This window comes from Aptenodytes forsteri, unplaced genomic scaffold (assembly GCF_000699145.1).
Source record: "Aptenodytes forsteri isolate BGI_AS27 unplaced genomic scaffold, ASM69914v1 Scaffold518, whole genome shotgun sequence".
NCBI classification, from domain to species: Eukaryota; Metazoa; Chordata; class Aves; order Sphenisciformes; family Spheniscidae; genus Aptenodytes; species Aptenodytes forsteri.
The window spans coordinates 322,660-350,467 of record NW_008795773.1 but is presented as its reverse complement, the minus strand read 5'-3'; the positions used below and the strand labels follow the sequence as shown (position 1 = coordinate 350,467).

The following is a 27,808-nucleotide window of genomic DNA, read 5'->3' as shown; positions in this document are numbered from 1 at the left end:
TGCACACATTCATATGGATCCGTGCGTATATTTACCTTTGAAATGCCTTTTTTTTTTTCCTTCTCTTTCTTTTTAGGTAATGAACTCAGTGTTTAAGACTATTCTAGACTTGACATATCCCATAACCTCTATGTTTTCTGGAGCAGCTTTTAACAACAGCATCAACAGCATCTTCAAAGATAAGCAGATAGAGGTAGGTTGCTTATTCACTTTATGTATAGTAAATGATGTCACTGTATTCTGTTGTAGCAGAAATAGCTTTCTTCCTTGCTAATATGAGATATGGGGCTGTGGGATGACTGAAAACATGTTAAAACTGTGAATGTGATGTTACATCAATGTAGGAAGGAGCCTATTCTTTCATTTTGGTGGATTTAGAAAACACAAGGAGTAGATTATTTGTAGCTGCTACTTTTTTTTTTTTTTGACAAAGGGATCCTGTTGTCTGAGAGAAGTTGTTAAAATTGTGTCACCGAAGTAGAATTGCTGAGACTGTTTTATTATTTTTCTGCAAATCAGGTCTAAGAGACGGTTAGGGCACACCAGAAGAAGGTCTGGAAGAGGGTAGCAATGGGCTTGGCTTTTTTTAAATTTTATTTTTGAAGGTAGAGTGAGTATTTATGAGCAGCCTATTGAAAACTGCAATAGCGTCAAAGTGTATTGTTTCCTGTTTTGCATATGGTGACCTTTTGTAATTGCTAGATGTTGTATGGTCTACCGGAGCCGATAGCCACATTCAGAATGCCACCTGTCCTCCATCCCTCAGCAGCAGCAATTTATAAAGCACGTTATCAGTGGTTGTCTTCCTAGATCACCAAGCTTAGAGAGTGTTTGGGTAGTCTTGCAATTTTACCTCATTTGCAGTTTTAACCAAATTATAATGTTTAGAATCCTTGTGATGAAAGATTATATAGCAAATTGACACATATATATTTATTAAAAATAATCTAAAACATTCCCTACTTAAATGCAAGTTTGAAAGTAAGTGAGTAATCATCACGTGGCTTAAAATAGCATTTTGCTGTGCTGTGTGGATCCCTGTGCTGGGAGCAAACGGGTTTTAGAGTGATAAGTCCTTCTGAGACTGGCATTATTTTTGTTTGTTATTTGGGCAGCACCAGCCATACTCTCAGTTCTTTAATCATGCGTATCCCTTCCTGAAGCCCTCCAGCTCCTATCTTTGGTTCCAGCAGCGCCTGATAGGAAAACATGTGACTGTCCGATGACTGAACCAGCTCCTCTCTACTTGCTTTGACGTAGCTGAGGAGCTGCCTTATGCAAAGCACTGAGACCTTCTCGGTGGTGCGAAGCACGGTCTTCTCTCGGTTAACTTGGTGTGAATTGTGGATGGCACATCGCAGTGTGAGGCTTTGGATAATGCTGAGCAGAGCTTTGAGAAGCAGTGAGTGACAAAATGGAAGAAAATCTCCTCCTCCTTAGGTAGCCCCAGCTTCCCCTGGTCTACTACCACTGCTTTTGATTTCAGCAGTTAATTTATTGTACTTCCCTTTAAGATGCAGTAGATTCCTTCCTTACGATTTTTAACACTTGTAATTGCATGATCTGTTCTAACCTTGCAGTCACAGGAAGGTTTTGTCTAAGAGAAATCCAGTTCCGAGGCACGCAACAGCGTCATCTTTGTGCACGCGTGCCGAGTGTCATATGCTAAACCCTTCAGTCTGTGCCTGAGGATTTCCTCACGTTGGAAGACTTCCATCAGATAAATACGGAGAAATGTTGTGTAGCTCTGAAAGGAAAGAGGCAGTTACTCCTTCATTGCAATTTGTGTTATCAGCACAGGTTAACCAGTCATGTCACTAGACAGATGGAAATTGAAAGCTGCCTAAGTAAGTGTAAAGGGTAACTTATGAAGTAACAGAAGCTGAACTAAGATGCATTAAGCCTTGAACAAATGTTTTCTTAAAGCATTATTTCAAAGCATCGAAACTGCAAACATCCATCTTTTCTCAGTAGGAGTGTTTTTGGAGGGAGGTGGGTAGCAATGATTTCCAACTGGAAATACATATTAACAAGAGTTTATTATAGCCTTACAAACATAGGTTGTGTTTGGATGCTTGGCCACAACTGCTCCTTCCTGGGAGGATCCACAGTGATGGTAGCAGAACCTGAGAACTTCCTACCCGAGGGGCTGGGGTGGGTACTGGCCCTCGTGTCTCTATAAAAGCTTAAAATTAGGAAGCACTGGGCCAGATCCTCCTTTTTACTACCCATGGCTGTGCGGTGGCACTCCTGCGCTTCTCACGTGCGCCCTCATCCCTCTTCTGCATCAGAGCCAGGGAGCAGAAGCACTTATGTTGAACTGTTCATTTCTGACATTGAAAGGGAGGTTTCCATTTTCTCTTAAATTTGCTCTCTAACAGCCCTTGTAACGTAGGTGTCTCCTGATTCCCAGCAGTGCTGTTTGTGGGGTAGCCCTGGTTACCAGCAACCCCCGTGATTGCTGCTACAGATGTCAGCCAAAGGCGGTCCATGAGAAGAAATCAGCCTGTGCAAGTTCTTCCAGGAAAGCACGCAGAAATCCAGAGCAGGGCGCTTGAAAGATATTTCTCAAGAAATACAGTTATTGCTCCTCTGAAATTACCCATCCTTCTGAGAGAGCATCGGGCTCTGGAATTTTTATTTCCCATGCCAGAAGCACAAAATGCTCTTGCAAGTCATCTCAGCCGAAGGCTCAGGTGTGAGGAATCAGAGAAGTGTCTTATCAGGTCCTGTTTCAGACTTAAATAATGCTCTGTCTCCAAAATAAATGAAACGATATCTGAGAAACGCAGTCTGTATTACTGCGTGATAGGTCTTGGTTTAGCTTCCTTCGTGCATGTGTTTGCATGAATATGAAAGGACGTGTCAGATAGACTTCTTTCCCCATTCCTCTATTTTTGCTTAAAATGTGGTTGATGCACTGAGATCTGCAGTCATCAGAATATCTTTAGCATGAAGAGGCACCCCTAATACTCTCGTAGTCACACTTTATTCATCCGCCCTCCTATGGCATTTATACCAGATGGGTTGCAATGCTTGTGCAGCATCTGTTAGTCCTCCCCAATTCCACCATCTTTGCGGAGCTGCTTAAGAGATTAAACTCACTAGAAAAAAACCTCCTTCTTGGCAGTTCAGAATTTCGTATTGAACAGCACAGAAACTTATACCAGACATACCAACTGACCAGAGGGAGTGCTTCTCAGCTCATACTGATAGCTGGAGTCCAAACCCTTCTTTGGCTTGAGTTTAAGGCACGTTAGAGCTATGCTGGGGAAGGCCCAGACACCTTGTCCCATGAACAAAGAGGCTGGCTGGGTGGGAAAGCAGGTTTACCTCTTCAGCCTTGATTCAGCTTTGTGTGATCGACAGAGAACTATCAGCTGTTGTTCTCTGGGCATAAATTCAATTCAAACAAGTCCTCCTCCTTCCCCTTTGCAGGCAACCGTTTCATTAGACACCATGGAGACTTTCCAAAACTATCCTCTCTCCAACAAACTCCAATGCGTTTGGAAGGCCACCTTCCCATTCGGTTTTTCCAGCTAGTGGGATGTGAGTACAGACATGGCTGAAACAAAAATGAGAACTTCCCCTGCCAGGAGCAGGGCTTGTTGGTTTGGTTTAGCCCCTGTTGAATAAACTTGTAAAGGACTTAGCAAGGCCATTCTTTTTGTATATCATCCTCCTCCTTAGGTAGGTTATGTACCACACTCCTCACTGCTGTTTTACTCTGTAGTATCTCAAGCAACCTCTGAGGCCTCCTTGAAGATCGACCTTGCAGGTTCCTTTGTTCCTGTAGGTAATGCTGCAAAGCTTTGTGGTGTTCTCTTTGACTCCAGGCAGCTTTGGGTCTCAGCAGCATTGCGCTCCATCTCCTGCTGAAATGACTAGCTTCATTGAAAGTCATTTAGTCAAGAGGCCATGACTCATGTTCTTCCCTTTCTTTGTCATGGGCTCTGGTGTCTCAGGAACTGAGGCAAGGAAGATGCTGCCCGCTACAGTCTTAGGTTGGGTTCACGGGGAACTGAGTAGTTGCATGCTCGTGCACAGTGAATACGATTATGGAAGACTTGCTCTGTGTAGTGGATGAACACCTTGAGTGGAAACAGTTGGGTGAAACGCAAGAATGACCGTACTGGGTGAGATCAGAGGTCTTTCTAGCTTACTGCCATGTCTCCAGGGGAGGACAAAAGCAGCAGGTATTCAGTGAACTGGATAAAAGCCGAATACATAAAAGGTGAGCCTTCCCTTCACGTTGTCCTCCAGCAATAAACAGCCTAGGGATCTCTTTAGATGAGAGTTATCAACAGACCCCCACACTTCATCTGAAAGAACAACAGATATCAGAAAGAAGGTGAACTCCTGGTTTGAGTGATGAGGTTTCTGTGCTGCTCTGTATGCTGGACAGTTTTCTGGAACAAGTATTTCTTGCTATTAAAAAAAGGAAAGAAGGATTTTTGTCTGCCTTGGTTCTGCATGAAATGTTTGCATAAGAAACAAATTTATGAACTTAAACACAGGGCTGACGGGTTTTTCTCCATCCATGCAGGCATGTCTACAGCTCTGTCTACAGAGGTTGTTGCTTTGGTTTGTGTTAGGCATGGGTTTTAGTTTAAGTGCACGGTTACAGATTTAGTAAAATTGGGGCCTCCTCTGTTGCAGGATCTGTGGATTCCTTACTTCACGATCACAACCGACATCACTGCCTCAGCAATGAGGGTCCACACAGACGGTGAGTGTGTAGGCAGCCTTTCTGGTGGCAGGTCATAAATAATGATGTGAGACTTCGTGTCACCCCTTGTTCCTGGAATTTTCCTTGCTTTTAAATTTGTTTTTCCTTTTGCTTCTCCCCTCTCTGTTATTTGCTGAGCACCAAACTGTGGTGGTACACAGAGAACAAGGAACAGAGCTGTTGGGAAGAAATTAAATGAGATGCTGTATTCACTGTTTAGAGAGAAAATGGGTCCATTGACACCATTCTGTTTCCTTAAAACATCCCATGAAGTGCAGGTGTGTTAGCCATAAATCAGAACTAATGCAACAAAACCTTTTAAGATTCAAATTCCCCATAAATGAAGCTGTTTTCCCAATAGACTCCTGTGCCTGAAGCAGAGGCTGGGTTAGGTTCTCATTTGTGTCCGGTCCTCTTTATTTCTCTGGTGGAAAACTGTAATGTACTTTACTGACTGAACAGAGGAAAAAGATCCGAGCTGTCTGCTCTGCTGTCAGGACGTGGTGGCAGCCCTGTGGGACACGTGCTTTAGCTTTTGTCTATTTGGGGTAACGGTGCAGTGACTCAGGCTTCAGTGAAGAAAGTAGAAGCCTACCAGCTACCCCTTGGGTAGCTGAAGCCTTTGCTGCCACGTCTCTGATGTTTTGTCTTTTGAGCTGGCACAGGTAAGACTCTCCCTTCCTGCCGTTAGGGTGTGGGTTGCAGAACCGCTAAATTATACTGACACCGGGGCTTTGTTGACCGAGGACAACTAAGGGAGCTAAAACAAGCAAAGGATTAACCTTTCTTAGAGGTTTTGTGTTCCTGTTCTGCAGCAGGTTAAGCCAGCTTCGGTCAGGAAACTCACTTCCATCCAGCTGCTTGTCCCCGTGGAAGTTTTTAATATAAGGATAGAAATCAGCAGGAGAATGGTTATGGTTGTCTCCAGAATTCACTGAAAGGAGAGGAGGGAAGTTCCCAGCTGCTGCAATTGCCCATCTTGGTTTCATCTGTGGGGTGTAGCACAAGAAGTCAGCATTTTTCTTGGGTGGAAGTTCCAACTCAGCTAAAACTATTAATAATAAAACCCAAATCTGCCAGTATTGACCTGTGCTAAAGAGTAGGAGTGCTTAGGTTATAATTAGAAACAGAACTGTTATATATTTTAAAGAGAAAAGAAAAAAATCATTTCCCAGTTTGCTGGAAAGAGGTGCTGCTTGAAGCACCAAGTAGTTAATTACTGAGAAGTGAGCAAACACTGCAAGTCTTATTTATTTTTGATATTTTAAAGAAAAAATCGTCACTTCTCAGATGAGACTCTTGGCCTCTTTGGAAATGCAGTGTCTTCTCAATTCAGCTGACGCAAATGTTAAGAGAGAAACCAGTAAATAAGAGCCTTAAAGCAGAATGTTTTACAGGAAACGGATCCAATCAATTCCTACTTGATTAAACTTTCTAACAGCTTAAAAGATGATAACTTTCTTCCTTACAGCACTATTAAGGGAAATGTCTTAAGAAGAGATAGATCGCCACCATGTTCTCACACTGGTTTTACAAGTGAAAATGTTTGCTTATTTCAGGGCAGGGAAAACAGAATTTTTGGGCTTCTACAGTATATATTTTTCATGTTCAGCTCCTGCTAAAAGTCTGTTTTTTGTGGATCTCTGAAGAACGTAATGGCTTTAGCTGCACTTCAGTCTGCTTATTCTTTCCATCCCTTTGTCCCCAGGAGAAGCCTTTTCCTTTCCTTATCAGTGTAAGCTCAACAAAGCACTAAAGATGATCCCCGCAGTCAGGCATATGCTGAAATCTCCTTGAAGGCAATAAATATGAGGCATGGGCTTAAAACTGTGATTTCTAAGGCCCTTGCCTGATAGTATGTCTGAATACCCTCCCCCCTTCCTGCCCTACACAAACCCCCCGCTTTTTAAACCCCCCCCCCCCCCCCCCCCCTAGCCAGGATTATGGTATAGAAAATAATAACCTGCTTTAATAACTTTCTAACGGTATTCTCAGGAAAGCATCTGTCTCCCGATTATTTTAATGAGTGCAAAAGCCTACCCCACCTCTGTGGCAATAATTAATGCTGTTGCCATTCCCTCCCTCTCATTCCTGCAGGCTCTCTGTGGCGGTATGTCCGTGCCAGCATGTCCCTCTCTGGGTATATGCCTCCTCTCTGTGACCCGAAGGATGGGCATCTCTTAATGGATGGAGGTTATATCAACAATCTTCCTGGTAAGTGCACAGATCAGTTGGGAAGAAGTTACCGAGAACGCAGCCCGTCAAACAGCCTGCAAAACTTTGTCCTCCTCCAAAAAAGGAAACAAGGAGAAACGTTGCAGACACCTTTAATGTCATGACGGTTACCAGGAGTCATTGTTCTCAGTTTCCTAGGTTTTTGCTTTATCATGGCTTTATTAAGACTATTTTTTGTTATGAAGTATTTCCTAATAGACATATTCTGAACGTATAATTCCAAGCCAATTTTGAATTTATTTTAGTGCTCACTGAAAGGAGAGAGCAGGAATTAAACTGCAAACATACAGTCTGTCTTTGAGTTTCTTTTCAGAAAGTATCAGTTGAATTAGAAATAATTCAGAGAAAGCAACAGCATTAACTCTTCGTTGTTCAGACTGGCGTCACCCGGAGCCTGAAGGGTTCAGGTGACAGGCATCGGTGTCTTGGTTAGCTGCTAGCACATGGCAGAGGTGGAATCACGTGGTGTTCAAAAGAGTGATGTGGAGTTTGGGGTGTTCTGAGGACTGAACCCAAAAGGGTCCAGGGCGTGTGAATTCACTTGTGTGTGTTTGGGACGTGGTTTATGTCAGGGTTGTCATCGTAGTCAGAAAGCATTGGAAGGTGGGTGGCTCCGGAGGGTGGCCAAGGTAGAAGAGAGACATGTGGTGTCACTGCAGTTTGCGACTATAATTGTGTACAAATAAAGAGGAAGGAATCTAAGCTAGAGACTCCGCATCTGAGCAACCTCAATCATTTACATGTTCAAGACAAACCCAGACTATATTTTTCCATCAGGGCTGTATTTGCCTATACACCAGAGTTGGAAATAACACAAAATAGACCCCCAAAATCTGCATCTGACGTTCTCTGTTTGTATCTGTAAGCGAAAGTATGAATTGCAAACCAAGGCACCTTTTCCACCACCCATTGGAGAGGGCAAAGAGCACACATGCAGGTGACACTGGGTGGAAAAGATAGACTAGACTGAACGAGCCCAGGAATATAAATCCAAGTTACAGAACAGCTCTCATTTAAATAAGTGTCTAAATTAAGCATCTAAATTGGCTCTTCAGAGCTGTGGTTTTCCTACGCATAACTGTTCTGGAAACTGCAACTATCTTGGACTCTGGGGGTGTGGAAGAAAAATAAATTCATTCTGTGAGGTACATGTCCTTCTCTTCCCTCCCTTGGCGCTTCCCTAAATCCTCGTCCGTATCCAAAGGCTGCAGCTAGTCCTCTTACTGACCTTGAAGTAGGAAGCGTTGCCTCATGTCTCTCCCACTTCCAAATATGAATCTTCCTTTTGGATCCCAAAGCTTTTCTTAGACTGAAATCCTCCCAGCCTCTCCTTGCTCTCTGGTTCCCGTGCTGCTCCTTTCCTTTATTACTTTCTATCTGCAGGGCTGACACCGGCGCTGCTGACTCTCCTCTTTAAGGCCACTGCCACTTGTTCTCTCTACAGGTCCCCCAGATCTTTTGTTCTTATGAGAAATGCTGCACGAGGTAGAATTAATGTGGGTTTAACGTGCTCTTTCACGGTATACCTAATGTGGTGTAACTGTGGACCTGAGCTGTGTGGGTCCCACCTCCTCTCCCCTGCTCCCTGCCGTACAGTTTTGCTGCTGCCTTCACGTTGGTTCTGGTGACAGCGTGGCCTTGGAGAGAGGCAGGTCATCCTGCCGATCCGGGGGAAAACATACCCCGTAAGTGGTGTTTACCAGCAGTTCAGCAATGGGAACTCACCCTGAGGTTACGCAGGGGCTCGGTTGGTGCAGAGCGGGCAGCACGCTGGGATCTCTCCGTTAAAATGGAGCAGGTGGGGTAGGAGCCTCCCTGGGGAAATGGTCTCTCGGCAGAGTTGCTGCAAATGTTTATATCTGAGGCTGTCCAGAGGCACTCGTGGTAGGTACGATGTCAGGTTATATACGCTCTAGCAGTGTGTATGTAAGCTTTGGTTGAGCAGCACCAGGGTTGGCAGCACTGGTACTGATATGACCTTCTTTCCTAGCTGATGTTGCGAGGTCCATGGGCGCAAAGGTGGTGATCGCGATCGATGTGGGGAGCCGGGATGAGACAGACCTCACCAACTACGGTGACTGCTTGTCTGGCTGGTGGCTGCTCTGGAAGAGGTGGAATCCGCTGGCTGAGAAAGTCAAGGTATTGCAGACTATATTAAAATGGCAGCTGTTTTTATGTACGGAGCTGGAAGCTTCCCCTTGTTCGTTCAGGGAGCAAGCCTGGTGACAGACTGTCTTGTTTCTTCGGTTTGGGCTCTTACTTATGGACAAAACAAGCTGGGCAGTGCCCTGACACCAAAGGAAAGGTAGTGAGATGGGAGAGGGTGGAGCCCCAGGCTGGGAAGGGGATGGTAGAATTGTTAGAGCAATGAAACCTTTTCTTAGAGGTGCAGTAATTCTGACTGCGTATATTTAGAATTTAAGACTTTACCAATGAAAGTAATTCAGTGTTTCTATCCTTTATGTCTCTGAACTGTTGATTTAGGGAGATTTTAGCACTAGGCAGTAATTAACATTACTACTACTGATAAACAGTATCAGTATAAGAGTATGATTATTTTTTCTTCTTGTTGCATGCAGTCAGGCCAACTCTGTTACTTATTCTTCTGCATTTCCTAAGTTATCTGGCTCTGCAGCTGTCCCCCAAGTGAATGCTGTTTTTTCTTCTTCCCTCCCAACTACAATTTACACATTCCTCTGTTGGAGTTAGAAGTAAAATACTTGTTTGTGCTTCCCAAAGTTAGGGAAAATACTACAAGCTGCGGGTACTGCTCTGTAATGCAAAGTTTTTCCTCTGTAATAACTCCCTTCCCTGAAAAGGTCTCATGTCCCTGAGAAGTGGCCTTCTGGAGTTGGTGCAGCTGTGGAGTGCCCTGCTGCGCCTTGGCAGAGTTGACCATGCTGCTCCCAGCATGTAGTGGGAGTGTTTGGTGGGGGGAAAATGGAGGACCCTGACTCTTCTCAGTAGTGCCCAGTGAAATATTTCAAGTGCCCAAATGGCAATAGGCACACGTGAAAACATGGGATTCCTTCTGAACACCAGAAAACGCTTTTTCTACTGGGGGTGGTGAAACACTGGCCAACCGGAGACATTGTAGAGTCTCCATCTGTGGAGATACTCAAAACTCAGCTGGACATGGTCTTGGACAACCTGCCCCAGCTGACCCTGCTTGAGCCAGGAGGGTTGGACTAGACGATCTCGAGAGGTCCCTGCCAACCTCAGCCATTCTGCGAAACCTCTGCCCTGGTACTGTAAAGATCATCATTGATTTCTGCCGTGAAGGATCACTGTGCCCCTCTCACCTCAGCACAGATCTCTCTCTTAAGGTACCACTATGTCTTGGAATGAAAGACTCAATTCAACCTTGAACTGCAGAAATATGTTTGAAGGCAATTCCCTTTCTGCTGTGGATTATGGAGACTCATCGGCTAGCTGTCCACGCTGCCTGGGAAACAGATGGAGCTGTTGATGTGTGAAGGCTTCGGCAGGCTTCTGTGTGCTCTTGGAAAAAAAAATTGATAGATAACTTGCTTTTCCTCCATTATGAAAACAGAACATATTCTGAAATGAAATTTCTGAATTTATCGTGATTGGTGTGTCTGGCCTGGTTGGCAGGTGCTGAATATGGCAGAGATCCAGACGCGGCTTGCATACGTGTGCTGTGTGCGGCAGCTGGAGATGGTGAAGAACAGCGATTACTGCGAGTATATCCGGCCGCCCATTGACCGATACAGAACCCTGGACTTCGGGAAATTCGATGAAATCTGTGTAAGTGCATCCTGGGGAAGGCAGTTCCCCCGTATTGCTGTTCCACAGAAATCTGCTGGTTTGTGGTGCTAAGCTGTTGCAGAGTAAGAGAATTCAGTTGGCAGAGTGAATAACTGACGCTAAATAATGCTGTGGAATGATAATCATGACTGTGAGATTGGATTAACAGCAGAAATCGAGTTAGTAATCTTGATTATATAATGACCTGTGAATGGATCAGTTGCCTCGCTCTGTTTCATGACAATTCTTGCTCAGCTGCTTGGTAAAAACTCTTGGGCATCTGAGCTGCTTTGGGCAGTTGGGGTTTGTCAAATGGTGTCATTTCTCTCCCTTCATTATGTAGCTTGTTGTCGCATGAAAGATTTGAAGTCTGTAGGGGAGGCCGTGAGTCACTGAAATGGAGGGCAACACGCTAAAATATCTGGCTCGGTTAACGTTTCAACACTTCTATTAATAAAACATCATCCACAATTCCTCTGCACCTGATAGAGTGTCAGGAAAATGGCACCAATGTCAGTGGAAGGACGCTGTAAAAAGGGCAGTACCAGGTTACACGTCTCTGGGATTTAGTTTTGTTTGTCTACGTATCGGAAACCAGCACGGGAAGAACTGACTCCAGATGTGCAGTTGAATTGTCTCAGTGACATAATTCAACATTCAGAACAAAAACGTCTCTGCCCAGGTTGAGGTAATGATAGCAATTCTGGCTCACTGGCTCTCGTCAAGGAAGTTATTTTACTGTCTCTTTCCATTCTTTGCCTGCTTCAGCCATCGAGCATCTTCCATCTTCAGGCGTTTCTGCATAGCTTTGCTCTTCTAGTCTGGAAAAAAAAAACCCACCACTTTTCCTTTAAGTTGATCTCGTTTATAGATATAGTGAGAACCTACAATACTCATTAGGCTGCAGGTTAATTTCTCTAATACTGTCTTATAAATACTAAACAAAACCAGTAATACCATTAAGCCCTGCAGATTTGCATTGGAGAGAGTCCTTAGGACCAAACAGCAGCTATTCCAAACCACCATCTGATTTCCCCAATATAAATATTTTCTCAAGGATATTTGGTGTCTCTCGGCTCCTGGGCAGTGCTGTCTGCCAACGGTGGATCTAAGACTTTGGTGATAAATAATAGTTCTTCACTAGATGGAGCGCCCTGGCCATTTTGAAAACCTTGATGAACGGGTCTGGTAGTTCATCACAGTAACAGATAGTAAGCTGACAAATCATTGTTCTGTCTCTGTCTAATTTGGTGTCATTAAAGAGATTTAAAGATGCCAGGCAAATTTTTCTCAGTAGAATAAAACTTGAGAAAAGTGCAGTTTCTCAAAGACGTCACTTTCTGTGAGCAAGTTCTTGGCACGAGACGCTGCAGGTATGGAGTGCAGCACCCTCCTGGATTTTCATTCCCTGCAGTGTAGCTAAATAACTTCTGTCCACAGAGAGGCTTTAAACTGTGCTGACCTTAAAGGGAAGGGCATCCTAGGCATTCCTTTACCGTTGTAGGCTATGAAGTAGTGGGGTTTTTTTATTTCAGCTATGTACCTGGATTTTACAGAGAATAGAAATGGGCACCATATAACCATTCAGCACGTTCTAAAGAACAAAAATCCCCTCTTCTTGTCAAAACCCCTCTTCTGTATCAGCCTAGGTAAGTCAGCTGCATGTCACTTCCCGAAGCTCAGGTTCTCGCAGTTATTTTGGATCAGACCCAGCCAGTTGTAGATCTGTCAGGTCCCTTTTCCTCCTGAGTAATCGCATCCACCCTGGGCTGAGGAGCTACGATAGATTATGAGAGGTGAATTCCAGCCTGAGTGCTTCCCGCGCTTTGAACCCTGGTCCAAAAACCAGAGGAGAGACAATACCAGCTCAGCCAGGGCTGCTTCCAGCACTCGGAGTTGCCACGCAAGCCTGAGGTTTAGTGTGTGCTGCCAGTGCGAGAGCTGGAAATAGGATCCAGGGCTCCTGACACCTGTTGCCCTGTCCTTTCAATTTGATTTTTCAACACCATTTCTACTGCCTTGTTAGAAAAAGAGTAAGACTTGGAGCAATTCGGTTTATTTTTTCCAGTTGTTTCCATGCTAGTGATGCAGTGCCACGTTATTATTCCAAGCGCAAATTACTTTATACTTTTAAATTAGAGGAACGTGGAGCTTGTGGGTTTGGTGTTGTCCATGTACCATCATTTCTGCCCCAGCAAACTGACGCTTGCATGTTCAGTGCTGTCTGCCTTAACTCATTGCAAGAGGTTTTGGAACCGGGTGCCCTATGGTAACTTTTCTTCACTAGAAAAGTTTTCTTTTCTTGGCTGTTCTTGAGCCAAGAGGGGAGAAGACACAAATTAATTTGTGGTGTTACCTTCTTCCAAAGGAAGAGCCAGTACTGGAAGGGCATATACGTACGCATCCTAAGCTTCTCTTTATATGGCATTATTCTGTGAACAGCCTGCTTGAAGCCACTGCTGTAAAAATAGTTGTGTCAGGTGGCACTTTTCATTGCATTCTGTGGGGTCAAAAGTCAAGTTAGCATTTGGACTTAAAATAGCACCTTGTTTGCTGAATCGTTCCCCTGATTCTTGGGCTGAACAGCTTATGTAGCTGAGGCTGGAAGGTAGCAAAAGTACATCCTGGCTTTGGGGTAGACCTCTAGATTTCCTACTGATTTGCAAAAGATGTGACATAATGTTTTTTTAGCTATTAATTACTTTTTTCCCCCCGACTCTCTTTTTTCCAGGAAGTGGGATATCAGCACGGGAAAACAGTATTTAATGTCTGGTGCAGGAGTGGAGTCCTCGACAAGATGCTAAGGGACAGGCAAGAGACTTGCAAATCCAAAACTGATGTAAGTGTTCAGTTTAAATGCACTACTCTGCAAGAGCTACTTGATGCACGCCAGATTGCGTACTGCCCAGAAACTGGGCAGAACAGATCGTTCTCCTATATGAAGGAGAGCAATCAATTGCCTCAAGTCCTTACTGTGAGCATGCATCTATTAGTTAAAACTGTATTTTGGGCGAGAAAAGGTATGGTCAGTTTTTCAGAAACTTCTTTCCTTGAACCGTAGCCTGGATGAATGAGCTCCTCAACTTCTGTGATCATCAGGTACAAGCGTGGCCAAAGTGTGCTCTGCCAGAGCCCAGGCCCCGATGTCTGCCTGTCCATCCCTGATACCCGATGCGTGCCCATACAGAGATCCGTCCCTTTCCTCAGCAAGTACGATGGGGTCTCTGAAACCCCAGGAACCGATGTAGCGCTCTGTAGGGCGGCTCTCCTGTTCCTCTCTCATTCTAACAGGTTATTGATACCGTGTTTGTAACCTGGAATCGTTCACAACACAAACGTCCTCAAAGGAAGGCAGGATGCTCACCAGTAACCAGCATTTTCTGAGATGCGTACATCTGATGTGTACATGTTTACACACTTACCTTTCTCTTCTCCTTCCCTGTGTGCGTCAGCAGTCTCAAGGGCACTAAATGCTGCTGGCTGAGCTGCCTTCTGCACCGAGCGCTGGAGTGGGGGCTGTGACCGTGCCCCCGCGGGTCCTGTGAGAGAGGATGGTCTGTGGTTGCAGGTGATGGGCTGCATTTGTACCCATCGCTTGAACGCACATGTGGACTGCCTCCTTGAGTAATGCTGGGGAGGCATAAGTAACCTTTTAAGAATTATTTTTCATTTATTCTTGTGCCATGAACTTTAGGTGATACCTGGATATTGTTCTTGCTACCAGAAACTGGTCTGCCAGGGCAGTGGCTCTCTGCCACCAGCTGCCCAATCCCCGTCACAGGGGACGTGAATTGGGATCGCTGGCATTGATCTCAGCCATTGCTGGCTTTCAGGATGTGACTCAAATAGTCCTCAGATGCTTCCAGAAAACCTGAACTAAACCCTTGCTGGAGATGTGTTATAGCCAAGAGTTAAAATCCCTGCAAAGCCATAGATTTCTTGCTTTGTTGCTTTTCTTCCTCACTCCTCTATTAGAAAAGGCATTTCGTAGAGCCGTCATTAAGGCGCCGCAGAAGCTTGCAGCACTGTCGAGGTACTGGGTTTCACGCACCTTGTTCTGCCTGCTTCAGCACATCCGAGCAGTTAACGTACAGTTTGGTAAATGCCTGATTATGGTAAATCTACAGGCTACACAGTGTTCCTGTGTGGTTACAGACCCTTTAAGATTCCTACTTAAAAGTAGGATAAAATTCTCTTGGTTTTACGGTTTAAGGATTGAGGTCAGCTTCTAGGGTTGGTTCATAACTCAGTGGGCTGACTGAATTTCTTGGCGGGGAAGTTTCAGTTGTTTTTAAGAAACAGTTATCACCTTTTTGAGGACTTGGGTACAATATTATAATATATTGGCTTATTATCCTTACCCTCCTTTGAATTCCTCTGATTTAAAACCCAAGCGCTACAAAAAGCTTCAGATTTACCCAGTAATTCATCTTTATCATCTTCTAGAGATAGGGAAATGAGCAGTAGTATTTTAAGTGATTGCCAAAATGTATCATAACTGTAGTGAGCCTCACTAAAGGAAGTCAACAGAGGTGAAAAGTGACATCGAGGATTTGCAGCTCTTCCAGAGATGGGTGGTAGAGCACTTTCGCTGGGAGGGAGATGGCGTGAGCAAGAGGAGAGGAAGGGCAGTACTTGCAGGGATGGGCACTAGCTCAGCAACGAGGGGTGGATGACGCCCACATTGGAGCTAGTTGCCCTAGACCCCCATTTGTCACCGGGGAGAGATGAGCCTCTGCAGGGTGTGAGTGACTCGATGAAATGGAAATGGCTCCGTTGGGATGAGATGAATGGCACCCTCGGCTCCGGCCGTGTGTAGGGAGCCAAGGGGGACTAGCGTCGATGACTTCTATCATCAGATGAATCCCACCCAAGCTGCCTGGCAGAGTGAGTGGCTGTGGGAGGAGCGCAGAGGGACTGAGCTTTATGGGAAATAGCTGGTGATCCAAGTAGCCTGAGGAGCCCCAAAACTCATCAGCTTGTTCTTACTGGGGAGATGACCTGGACTAGGAGATACGTTAGTCTGAGCTGCGGAAGTCCCCGTTCTGCCTCTGACACCTTGTGTTCAGACTAGTTATAAGCTGCTTTGTGTTTGTTTATGTGTATTAATAGTCATAAGGAGAAGTCAAGGGAGAGAAAATTGTGTGTCTCAGAAATGGTTGTGTGTCCTATTTCATCCTCTAACTTTTATCACCAACTGAAACAAGCTCAAACATATTCATTGCTGTAACAAATGCTTCTTTTAAAGAAGACTTCTTTTAAAATTGCCCGTTATGTGGGATACAGTAATTCAGGCTAATATTTCAGTTAAATCGTGATATTACAGCTGTGCATCAAGCAGCATGTTGAACAATTACCACAATCTACCCTGGTTTTTATGGCCCTTCAACTGTCCTGGAGATCAGATATGTCACGTACTCATTGTAGACGTAGCCTGTCATGGCATTTCTGCGTACGCACTTGATAACAAGGCAGAAAGTGCTGATTGCTGAGACACCAATGTATGAAAATAACGGATTCAGGAGAGTGACTCAACAAACTGCCCGGGTTATGGAGCGGAAAACATCAGCTTTGTGCATTCCCCCAAACTGACGCTAAGGCTCAGTTCCAGGCTGTACTCCCAAGGACCTAGGAGATCATCTGCTCTTCCTCTGAAAACTCTGGAGTCCAGTAAAAATCAAGATTTTTTTTCACCTGACTTTTGTTTCAGTAGATTTAATTTCTACAAAATAACAAGTATTGCAGTTCCCACTGGGGTGTTTGTCTTTTTTTTTTTTCCCTTAGTCCATTAGAGTCACTTAAGTCCTTTAGCTCTGCTATCTTCCAGGGATAACAGCTGATATTTTTAACTTGCCTTTCATTAGCGAAGGTTTTGATGCTCTTTATGTTTTAGTTCTTCAGCTATTTCTGGAGTGTTCAACATCTGAGAGCTGAGCGTGGTTTCTTATCATCTTGTTTCCATGTCGTAAGCATTGAAGTTTTACTTGAAAACTCCAGATATTTAATCATTTAGATACTTTTCCTTTGCTTTCATCATTCAATCACGGTTTATCTTTTCTCAAAAATGCAAATACTGAAGACACAAACAAGACGAACCTTACATAAACTTCACTTGAACAACCCTTACTCTTCCCCAGCACAGAATAATACAATACCGTTAATTGGATCTCCTCAGGGAAGTTTTGTCTACTGAAGTGTTATTCATAGTCAAAGCTAAATATAATCTAGCAGACTACAATAGTAACTGTCTTTCTCCTCTAATTTATTTAATAAAGATTGTGCCGAAGAGAATACTTTCCTCCTTGGAAAAAAAAATATCAGCAGAAAGGTTTTGGAGTAGGTTTCAGATGAATCTGAGACACTTCTTTGCCTCGTGTTAACTGATGGGAGCGTGGTTTTGTCCTTAAAAGTAGTAAGAGGAAGTGTTTAAACATTAAATTCCTGTTTGCAAAGCATCAGACGAGCATGGGAAGACACCTGATTTCCCACACGTGGCATTCCAGTCTCAATGCTAAGACTTTGGGGTGCAGCTGCCTCAACAAGCGTCCTCTAACAGGCTTACACGCAGGATTGTCTGTATGACAGTGACCGTAACAGATGTTCCCGCGGGTACGGTCGCACTTAACCATGGCCTTCATACTCATCTGTCCTCGCACCTCGTCTGCGGGAGCACATGAGGTGGTTTTCCTGAAGCACCTTTTGGCGACAGTCGCTGCAGGATTTTGTTCAGCTGTTCGTGTCCAGCCCTGGACTTTCGTCCCCTCCAAAGCCAGTCCCCGTCGGCTCTGTGCTCCCCAGGACAGCCTGGCGTGTGTCTGCCTGAGCGCTGGGTGCAGCCACTTTGTCCGCTTGGTAGAAGTCCATGTTTTTAGAGTACAGGCGATTGCCTCGAACATTGCTGTGTCTGCTTGGTGGCCAGAGTTTGCGCATATCCCTCGCTTAGTCATACGGCACAAAATGAAGACGTAGATACTTTTTTCCCTGTCCTGGGGAGCAGCCTTCTGCAAACGCTTCACTGGGACTATTCAGGTCGGATGTTCAAAATGAGGCTGGACTGACTCACCCTTCTTGACGGTTCCTTAATGGTCAAACTGAGCTGCTGAGCTTCCCGACTTCTGTACGTTTTAAAGTGTGTGTCCTAAGCTACCGCTGTTTCATTTCATACAGGTATTTTTTAATTCCCTCTGGGCTTTTCTCTGTCCACTGCTCCCCACCAGCTGTTCGTCCTGGATCCGCACCTTGCTGTAGCTGTACTAAATTACATCAAAAGTTAGTTACAGATCAAAGGTCAACTGAGAGCAATCTGCTGCAGCTGTAATGGGCTTCTGCTGTGACCCCCCACGGAGGTTGTATGATTCAGTGCTCTCGCCAGAAGAGCAAAGAATTGCTCATAAAAACCCTGTGTTGGGAAACTGCCCTGTCTGGAAGCACGTGGACGGGTCTGGGCGTTTAGAAAGACGGCTGTCACAGCAATTCCCGGCAGCCCAATGCCGGTAACATGCCCCCTGCCAGCTCTTCCCCGTCTCTCTCCTCTGGGGGTGTGTGCTATTGTACTAATTAAAATCACTGGTTTTAAAACAATGTGAGGGGTGTTCAGGTTTCCATCTGGTGACCTCGTGCCTGGCCCTGAGGAGGCAGGTAGGGCTGCTCACGGCATGGCGTGCGGGAAGACCAAAACGGTTCTTAAATGCCAAAGTTGGGTTTTATTAGAGGAGAAACTGGAGCGGGCAACTTGTCAAAATAGAGAACATTCAACCCACTGCTTGGGTGAGACAGAGTAAAAATAGAAAGGGTTTACTGAAAAGAGGAATTTGAGTGGGAAATATTTCTCCTTGTGGGCAGACCACGTACCTCAGGCTCTTCCTCGCTGCAGCACCTCCAGCTCCACGGCTTGCCGGGGTCCCCAGGCGGGTCCTGGTCACCCCAGTGCCTGGGCTGCTGCCTGCCTGTCCGTGCAACCTCCCATGGTGTCGCTCTGCAGGCTCAGGGCTGGGCCACATGTGGTGTCCCACCTGGGCACTGGGGCCTCTTCTCCTTCTCCCAAGGGAAGGCGAAAGCTCCCTGGGGGCTGCACCTGGCCCAGCCGGTCCCTCTTACAAAGTGACAGTGATGGAGAGTGAAATGAGCACTGTCTGTCACGGAGTCTGGACCCTCTGGTTCTCGTCTTTGTGGTGTTTTCTATAGTTTGCTAAATTTTCAATAACGCTTCTTGTTGCATGGATGGAGAAGGAGCCATTAGAGGTTGTCCCACTGTTTGCACTTGGGAATCCCGTCTCTGCCACCAGACCTGTATCAGGAGAGTTGTTTTGTGAATTACTCACTGATGAGTGATGGCTTTTGAGGGGGCAGTTGTGGAGAATTTATGTGTCTGGAGCTTTCTGTCTGTCCAATATTTTTTTTATGTGATAAAAGCGTTCGGATTTTTTGTGTATATTTGTTAACATACCTAAAACTTAACGCTGTGTTTCAGAACGTGACCTGTCCCACCACCTCTTTTACGGACCTGGCAGAAATTGTGTCCAGGATCGAGCCTGTGAAAGCATCCGTGGCAGACGGTGAGTCGGGTGGTCCGGCTGGTGCTGCGGAAGCATTGGGAAGGGTGGCGAGGCAGGGATGGCTGCTCGCTCCTCCTGCGTCCCTTGTCTGATGGCTTCCTTTTAACACCCCATGCTGTAAATTGTGGCGGTTCAGAGCTGGCTGCCGGCTCCGGTGTCTGCTGAGCAAAGCCGGCAGTGGTGGGCTGTCTCCCCGCTCCATCCAGAGCCTCTGCCTGTGGGTGTGCCCAAGCGTGCCCCGGGCCAGACCCTCTCTGTGTGCCCCCTCCTGCTGCCTCCTCCGGGAGAGGTTTGGAGTTGGATGTTCCTGCCACAGTGAGACATCCGCTGCCAGCCCGTTACCGGTGTGGTCCGGCGGGGTTTCCCGGTGGGAGTAATCCCTACTCAAGTTAGCCTAACCTGAGTGAAACAACACGTGTGGCAACTCCTGCAAAGACAGGCTTTCACCCCCCTTGTGCTGGCCCATGTCCCTGCGATGGCTTTGCTCTTTGGTCCATGTCCTTTTGAGATGGGAGGAGGCTGATTTAAAGCTTTCCCTGCTGTGAGTAGGATCTGGAGTGACTCACTGGCTCCATTGCTTTTTGTACGCTCTCGTTACGGGGAGCATTAGTGAACTAATGAGGAACAGGTAACAGCTCTTGCATCTTTACACAAAGGCACTCGAGTGCCTTGTGCCTCAGCCGTGCCCTGCGCAGCAGTTCCCTGTACGTGCCATAACCGAAGCTCACTTAACAAAAAGGATCAGAGCTTTGCAGGCCTGAAATCTCCGAGCATTTCACCAGTGCTAGAGCTCTTTATAAACAGTCTCTCCCCTCCTCCCGATTCTTGTTCTTGCAGAGGGAAATCTAAAGTTAGCAGTCCTCCCATCTGTGACTGTTTGTAGAGATGTCCCTGTGGTAATTTGAAATGCTAATTGCAATCATATGCCGTATGAAGAAAATATTAATCAAATGTGGTTGAAACAGCCATTGTGAATAAGAATGGTTATTTAAGGCATAGGCATTGAGACCTGCTAAGATTTAACCAGTGTACTGGGACAGATCTTCCTCCTTTATCTGATTATTCGCCTCCATTAGGAAGACCTGCTTTCTGCCGGGTGAGGCCATGAACACGAGTGTAACAAAGGGACATGTCTTTCAGAAAGTAGCTATGGCAGATTTTGGGCTAATGAGGGCCTGTGCAGGGGCTACTTGGGACGGAATGGGCAGGTGCCACGTGCTTCTGGCGGCTGCTGAAAGCTGTTGGTTGTAGAGACTCCAGAGGAGGGGGGAGGATGGCAGGAGAGAGTCACACATCTGGGCGCCGTGTCTTGAAGGAGCCTTTATATTCATGTTGTGGGTGACTCCATGCGCTGCCTGCAGGGACCTTGCCCGTCTTTTGGTGGGCAGCGGCTGTAAAGGCATTCCTCTGAACGTGGCATCGCCTCGGTGCCTCCCGGATGGCATTGCTTTTGCTAAAGAGTTATCTGGAGCTATGGGGGAAGCGGTCTGTACTGAGGTGAGCTCAGATGGAAGGTGACACCTCCCTGGCAGCGGCCTTGCGGCTGTCAGATGGTTCCTCGTACGTGCTGCTGAGCCTTTGCATTTGTCTGCTCGTGATGGTGGTGAAAATGGTCTGACTGCTTTCGTCCCATGTAAGGAAGAAGACAGAGTGCTCCTTGGTAGCCTGGCTGTGAAACGGCACTGTCAAAGAGGGTGAAACCTTTTTTCTTCCTAGAAATCCCTTCCTGAGTGGGATCTCGGACCGCAGGGACTTAGAAATGCTCCACCTGTCCTGACAGCATACCGCAAGTCTCAGGCTGGGTGGAGAAATTGTGTCAATAATTTTGTTCTAAAGAAAGAAAATGAAAATGATCATGTTCTGATTGACTGGGAAGCCCAGACGGGGGAAATGTCAGTACAAAGGATGAAAGGCCCTGACGGGCAGAGGCTGGCGGAGCCTCCAGGTCAGAAGCCGTATCTTCTTTGAGGGGAAAGGGCAGTGAAGTTTCTTCTCCATTCTTGAGCAAACTGAGAGCAATGATTGAAACCATTAAAAAAAAAAGAGAGACTGTCCCTCAGGAAGGGGTGAGTAGAGGGAAGCCGGGCAAAGCCCTGCGCTGGACCCGGGGTACCTGTACTGCCGGTGAGCAGGTGCGGAAGCGTCGGTAGGAGAACAGAAGCTCATTTTCACAGCTGAGCCACTGCAGTATTTGTGGCTGTGTTTCTGTTCTGCACCCAAACACTTCCTTGATTGGGATTTTCTGTCTTTGTTCAGCTGTAATTGCATTTTACGCAGCCGTGGCCAGAGGAGCACAGATGCCATCCTCCAAGGGTGGCTCAGTCACATCCCTGGTCACGCCCCCACCTACAAGGGATTTCTGAGGACCAAAGTTGCACAGGCTCTTTGGTGATTTCCCACAGCAGGTTTCATGTCTCATTTTTCAAAGCAGCGATGCTTCGGGCTGTCCCCACGGCCAGGTCTCACGGTGTGAGGTGAGGTAGCACGCTTGCTGCACGCGATGGCTGAAGGAGATCAAGTCACGTAGCAGAGCAATTGTAGCAACAGTCATTTGGATAAAAAGATTTGGGAAAGAGAAATGTTAATCGTGGGTCAAATGCCTGGTTTTGCAATACAGCTGAAGCAGGAGACATCCCAAAACCTCTCAAGGGACACAATTATCGGGCACTAGGTCACCCTCTGCATCTTTGCTGCTTAAAAAGTACTTTTATCAAGAAGCACTAATGCACCTTAGGCTGCGACAAGCTACCAGATTCCCTGATTTACATCGAAGCCTGTCAGCGTTACTGAAACAGAAACCCTCTAGCCATACAGCACCGATTTTCTTCAAGTGTGGTGTTGCCTGCAGAAATCAGGCACATATAAAAGAAATGCTAAAAGCTACAGAATCACAAAGCAGATCTTTGGCATGAGAAGCGTGCCCTTCCTGCTGCGAATATGCTCCCCCTGCCAACGGTAGGCTTGGGTACCTTTCTGTGGCGTAGTCTCCTTTTTACTGGCTCATTTTCGAGCTGCAGTGTTTGGGTGTTGGTGTGTCGGGCAGGGCAACGAGGCCTCGGTCCTGCTTGATGCTTCTGGGAGTTCTTGTAGTGTAAAGGCGCGGTCACCCCTTGAGCCCCAGACGCTCAGTCTCGAGCGGGGCAATGGAAGATGATGTTTAGGGACAGCAGGACCACCTTCTGTTCTCCTTTCCCCCCTAGTCCTCCAGCACCCAGAGTTGCTGTGTGAAGGATGTGAGAAGGGACGCCCCTCTCTTATTTTTTGTATCTGTATAAAGGCCTGTTAAGTGCTGAATAGTGCTTGGAAAATCAAGGAGTTTGGTTTTGATGGTAGTCAGTTTTATTGGAGCTGTAAACTTCAAACTATTGTTTGTGCTGTCTGTTGCTGTTCAGATGAGTTTCCAGTTTCTCTGGTGTGTTTTATCAAAGATTATCAGTAGTGTTTTTAGTATAAACTAATGATAATTCTCTGATCCACAGTAAAAAAATATACTAAAAAATAAAAAAAAAAAGACCAAATGTCTTTAATCCTAATGTTCTAGCAGTTGGTTGTAGTTATCGTGTTAGAAGAAAATGCTGTGGAACAGACTGTGCTGTTGTCTTCAGCGTGGAGCAGATGCTATTGACTGTTCCCAAAAGAAATACTTAATCAAGAATCCGGTTTAAACACGAGCCACTTTCTTCACTAGTGGGCTGAAGAACAGGTATTGCTTCAGCTACGCAAAGTACACTTGAATTAAGTCATGAAAGTGGCGGAAAAACTAGTGTCACACAAAAATGATTTTCTGCCATTTTAATGCCTTAACTTGCATTCTGAAAAACCGCGTGCCAGAAACCGTGCAGAAGGAAGGTGGCCATCTGCCACTTGCTTTGTTTCGCTGCCTGCACGCCTTGGTTTCACGCTTGGTTGGGATGGGGCTCTGCAGTGGCTGCTGGGGCCGATGATGGGCGTCTGCCCTGGCACATTTGCTGAGTGTTGAGTTGATGTGGGAGAGAGTCAGTCCTGTTCGCAGGTGACTCTCCTGCTGCCTGTTTTACAGACCCTAAGGTGATCTCCAGGTGCTGGAAGAGGCATTGACTCTGCACTGATGCATCTCGTTCCTTGGGAGCGGGCTTCAGTGCTGGGGACCAGGGGCTTGGTGGCATGTCCTGCTGCTGACTGCTGTGCCTCAGTGTGCACAGCTCTTGAGCTTCCCTAAATTACGTTAATCTGCTGGATTACCGGAGAGAGCAGGTGATTGTCCCCTGTGGAGAGGAGGGGAGTGTAAATGTCACTGTCCCCCATGGACCAGAGATTGAGAGACACGTGATTATCATCTCCGCACCAGGAAGAGCTCGCCCTATGCCTGGAAGTCCTTGTTTCCAGCGAGTCTGTGACTGATGTGTCCAGGGGAGTTTGGACTGGTAGCTCACAGGCATGTCTTCTGAAGGTGTTCTACAGGTCTTGTCTGGACTGACGGGTGGGAGACAGCAACTATTCTGTGAAGAGCATTCACCAGGGAGCATCTCTCCATTGCCAGCATTTGTGTCCCATCAGGCTGGGCAGCTGGTGCCCACCAGAATAGCACGGACAGCTTGCTGCTCTTGCTATAGGCTCTTTAGATCCTGGAGTGCTCCAGGACACCAGTTCACATACAGGACACGGTTTATTTTGTGATCTGGCTGGAGAGCCGATATCTGTGTTTGAGTAGTCCCAGTTCCCTGAGCTGCGGAGAGTTGGCCAGCAGTCACCCTGCCCTGCGCCGGTGCTCAACGGAGACAGCTATCGTTCCTCTTCCAGTTTTCTCTGCCTCTCTGAATGCTAGTTAAAACCAGTGTTTTTTCTCTCCTCTCTCTTTAGATGAGTCAGACTACCAGACTGAGTACGAGGAAGAAATTCTGGACAACCAGAAGGATGATTATATCAATTTCATAAGCAACCAGGTTGAAGAAGACTCTGACTCGGTACGAACTGCCCTGGAAACAGGCAGTGCCTATGTCCTGAGTGTCCTGAGTCCTGTGTGACTGGTGTGCGGTGGGTGTGAGGTGGAGGTGTCGGGAAGGATACTGAGAGAAGCACCTGGAAGGGACTTGCTGAGGAGGAGTGTGCAGAAATAAGTTTGCTTTTCGTGTAGTACAGACACTAAATGACGCATGCTCACCCTGTTCAGGTCAGTCATCTACAGTGGTGCTGTGTGTGGCAAAACCTGGCCACGGCTAAAACCTGGCCACACAGCTCCGTGGGCTTGCTCACAAGGTGGGTCAGGGCTGGAGAGCGTACGGCACAAGGAGAGGCTGAGGGAGCTGCTTTCTCCAGCTCGGAGGAGAGGAGGCGAAGAGAGGATCTGACTGCTGTCTGCAGCTGCCTGCTGGGTGGTTATGGCGAAGACAGCAGCAGAGATGCACAGCAAAAAGACAAGAGGTGACAGACACAACTTGCGCTAAAGGAAATCCTCATTGGGTACAGGGGGAAATATTTCCCAGTAAGCGTGGCTGAGAACTGCAGTGGGCTGTGCAGGGAGGTGGTGGAAACTCCATCCTTGCAGATACTTGAAAACCAAACAGACACCCTGGAGAACCAGATCTAGCATTAGACTTAGCCCTGCTTAGAGTAGAAAATTGTATTGTACCCTCCAGAAGTCCCTTCCAACCAAATTTGTTTGATTCTGTGGGACATCAGGTCCACCCTGAGGAAAACCTGCACTCTGAGGCCAGACTTCACATGATGTGGCCCACAGCCTGAGAAGCAAAGCTCGGAAGGGTCATATCCCTGCCCCTCTTACGCTGGCTAGAGTGGCCAGCATGTTTAAAAGGTGACATTGTTGTGTTGGACATGAACAGCTTCTCAGTGGGAGCATGTGAGCGGTTTGGGAAGGTCCCTGGCCTGGGTAGCTGCCCACGTGAGGTTGTAAGACGGCTTCAGTGCTTTGAGTGATGGCAGATTTTGTTTGCTGGGCTGATCTCCAGTTGGTAATGATTGGTGGACTAAGAAGAGGTGGAGGGGAAGAGGACAGATTTTATGCAGCTTGGAGAGGATGCTGAAGAATGAATTTGTGCCTTTTTTTTTTTTTTTTTTTTTTTTTTTTTTTTTTTTTTTTTTTTTTTTTTTTTTTTTTTTTTTTTTTTTTTTTTTTTTTTTTTTTTTTTTTTTTTTTTTTTTTTTTTTTTTTTTTTTTTTTTTTTTTTTTTTTTTTTTTTTTTTTTTTTTTTTTTTTTTTTAATTGATTTATTTTTTCTCCTTCAGGATGAAGATATGCAGATAAGAAAGCGCAAGAATCTCCCCAGTGTGGACGGCCAGGCAAGCAGCACGGGAGAGCCAGGCTAGCACTCAGAAGATTCTGACCTTGCTGGCTGAGAGCTACATCCCATTCGTACTGACAGCAGCCATATTTATTTATTAAATATTTAAGAAAACCAAAACAACGTCTAGTTGAAATTAAGCAAGCTTTCATCCTTCTCCAGACAGGGTATGGGGCATTCAGCTGCCAGTACTAAGCACAAATACCTGCATCACGCCCAAGTCCCTTTGGACCTCCCGTGAAGGGTGGCTGGTGTGTGCCATACTCCCTCATACAGGTGCCAGTATGAGTGGCCGGTTATTAATCACTCTGAGACTGGCAGAGGGGAAATGTGCTGGGAACGTGCAGTTAAATGCTGCCTTGATTTTTGCTGCTGTATGTTCTAGTCGCTGTTTTTACTGTGAAGGCCCAAAGAATGACGGGATATTATCCTGCCGTGTGCTGAAAAGGCTCCGAGCAGCAGCACTAGAGAGAGGGAGGGTTTTGTGGGTCGCAGCAGCATTGCTTTCTTTTCATATGAATCAGGTAACTGTGTAATTAACTCCTCAGTGACTTTCAGCCACGTACTTGTGAGCAGTGCTTTGACAGGAGCAAGTCTGAATGTATTTCACTTGAAATCTAAACCTAAGAAATAAGTTAATGTGGACGCTAGCTATAGAGCCTGTATCCTCAGGCCATCAGGAGAACATTCACTGACGGATCATGGAGCTGACACTTGCTGGGCAACTCTGGAATCACTACTTGGATGTATTTGCCCTGTGAAATAAAGTTATTCTGCTGGATTGAAATGTCTACGTGGTTCTTTGTGTTGGGTCCCACAAAGAGAAAGTTGTCAACAACTAAGAGCCCAACTTGCCTCTGCTTATATCAGACTTGCAAAGAAACACATGCCGTTTTCAATTCCTAACCCCAGCAGGAGTCATTCGGTGTATTGTTAAGCATTGGAAAGAAATCTCCAGTGCTCTTCCCCCCTGAGGGCTGCAGCAGTCGATGTGAGTTGGACCGTGTTCAGAAGTCCCCCAGTGCTTGCTCTTCTTGTCTCACATCTGTCGTTGCCGATAGCTCCACTTGGCTGGATAATCAAGCTAATTCTTGCTTTATGTAAACTCTTCTGCTCAGCACTAGCTCTAGGCGCTGTTGCCTTGAGGGGATTTGTCATCCAACCAGAGTGCTGAAGACGCTTCTCAAAGCTGCCTCCTTTGCCGAGCTGCCCTGGCCCTCTGACGTGAAGTGCGTCAGGAGCCGGCGGTGATGCCTCCAGGCATGACCAGTGCTGGGCAGCACAACTTTGAGGCCAGAAACGTGTTTGGTGGCACCACTGAGGACCGTGGTGGTTGTCGACGCTGTGAAGTGTGACCTGTTCTCTGCATTTAACCTCCTCTCCCATGTACTCCCTCATGGCACAGGCTCTCCTCTACACGCCCTACATCATGTTTTCCTCCATCATGTCCATGAATGTGCAGCCTTTACCCAGGGAGGCCGTTCCTCTAACACAAAATGGTATTTTCAAGTGTCAGAGCCTCAGGTCACTCTTTTGTTCACTGAGGGACTCCAGCCCTCCCCTTGGTGAGACCACCCAGCCTGGCTGCACCTCCGGCAGGCCCCAGGCCTGTTGAGAAGCGACAGAAGTGATCAGGGACCTTCCCTGCAAGGGTCATCCAGATCTTTGATGCAGATTTTCGTTAATGCAGTTGTACAGAAAATGTTGCAGCTGCTGGAGGTTGTTCCCTGCTATTGAAAAGAATTAATTCTTGCAAAGAAAAATTAAAAATGGCTTTTGAAGTGGAGGTAGAGCAGCCGGGGGCTTCTGTGAAGGCACAGGCTACCTGTTGAGCTGGAGAACTTGATTTCTGTTGAGATTGGTTACAGTGTGGTGTTGGTGTCCATTATGAGGAAGGCCCGTAAGCTGGAGACAAGACTGGGAGTGAGTGCATGCGAGTGCCCACCCTACAGCTGTCTGCTCTGCTTCTGCAGAGCTGCTCTGAGCAAACAGGAGAGGAGCACGTCTCGTGCAGCAGCAGCAGCACAATTTAGAGCTTTGTGTTTTTCTGATGAGGGGATGTAAACCAGATGCGAGTCTCTTCAACATCTGTATTTATAGGTGGTTACAGTACAGGAACCTTTCCCTGGGAAACGAGGAATAGGGCTAATCCTAGAGATGACCGAGGTCCTCTGGTTGCCCTTACCAAGCTTATCCCAGGCCAGTGGTCTTCAGCCTTCGAAGGATATGCTTAAAAACAAAAG

At 46.4% G+C, this 27,808-nt stretch overlaps 1 protein-coding gene across 1 annotated transcript in view; it reads left to right on the top strand.

Annotated features, from left to right (window-relative positions):
• The window catches only part of PNPLA7 (patatin like phospholipase domain containing 7), a 128,147-nt gene extending 101,801 nt beyond the window's left edge, over window positions 1-26,346 (top strand). The window contains exons 27-35 of the mRNA XM_009283607.2: window positions 77-193; window positions 4,660-4,729; window positions 6,827-6,943; window positions 8,955-9,103; window positions 10,580-10,732; window positions 13,464-13,571; window positions 19,203-19,287; window positions 24,127-24,230; window positions 25,510-26,346. Of these exons, the coding sequence (XP_009281882.1) occupies window positions 77-193; window positions 4,660-4,729; window positions 6,827-6,943; window positions 8,955-9,103; window positions 10,580-10,732; window positions 13,464-13,571; window positions 19,203-19,287; window positions 24,127-24,230; window positions 25,510-25,590 (984 nt within the window). The 3' untranslated portion in view covers window positions 25,591-26,346. The remainder of the gene's footprint in view (window positions 1-76; window positions 194-4,659; window positions 4,730-6,826; window positions 6,944-8,954; window positions 9,104-10,579; window positions 10,733-13,463; window positions 13,572-19,202; window positions 19,288-24,126; window positions 24,231-25,509) is intronic.
• Window positions 26,347-27,808: the final 1,462 nt, after the last annotated feature.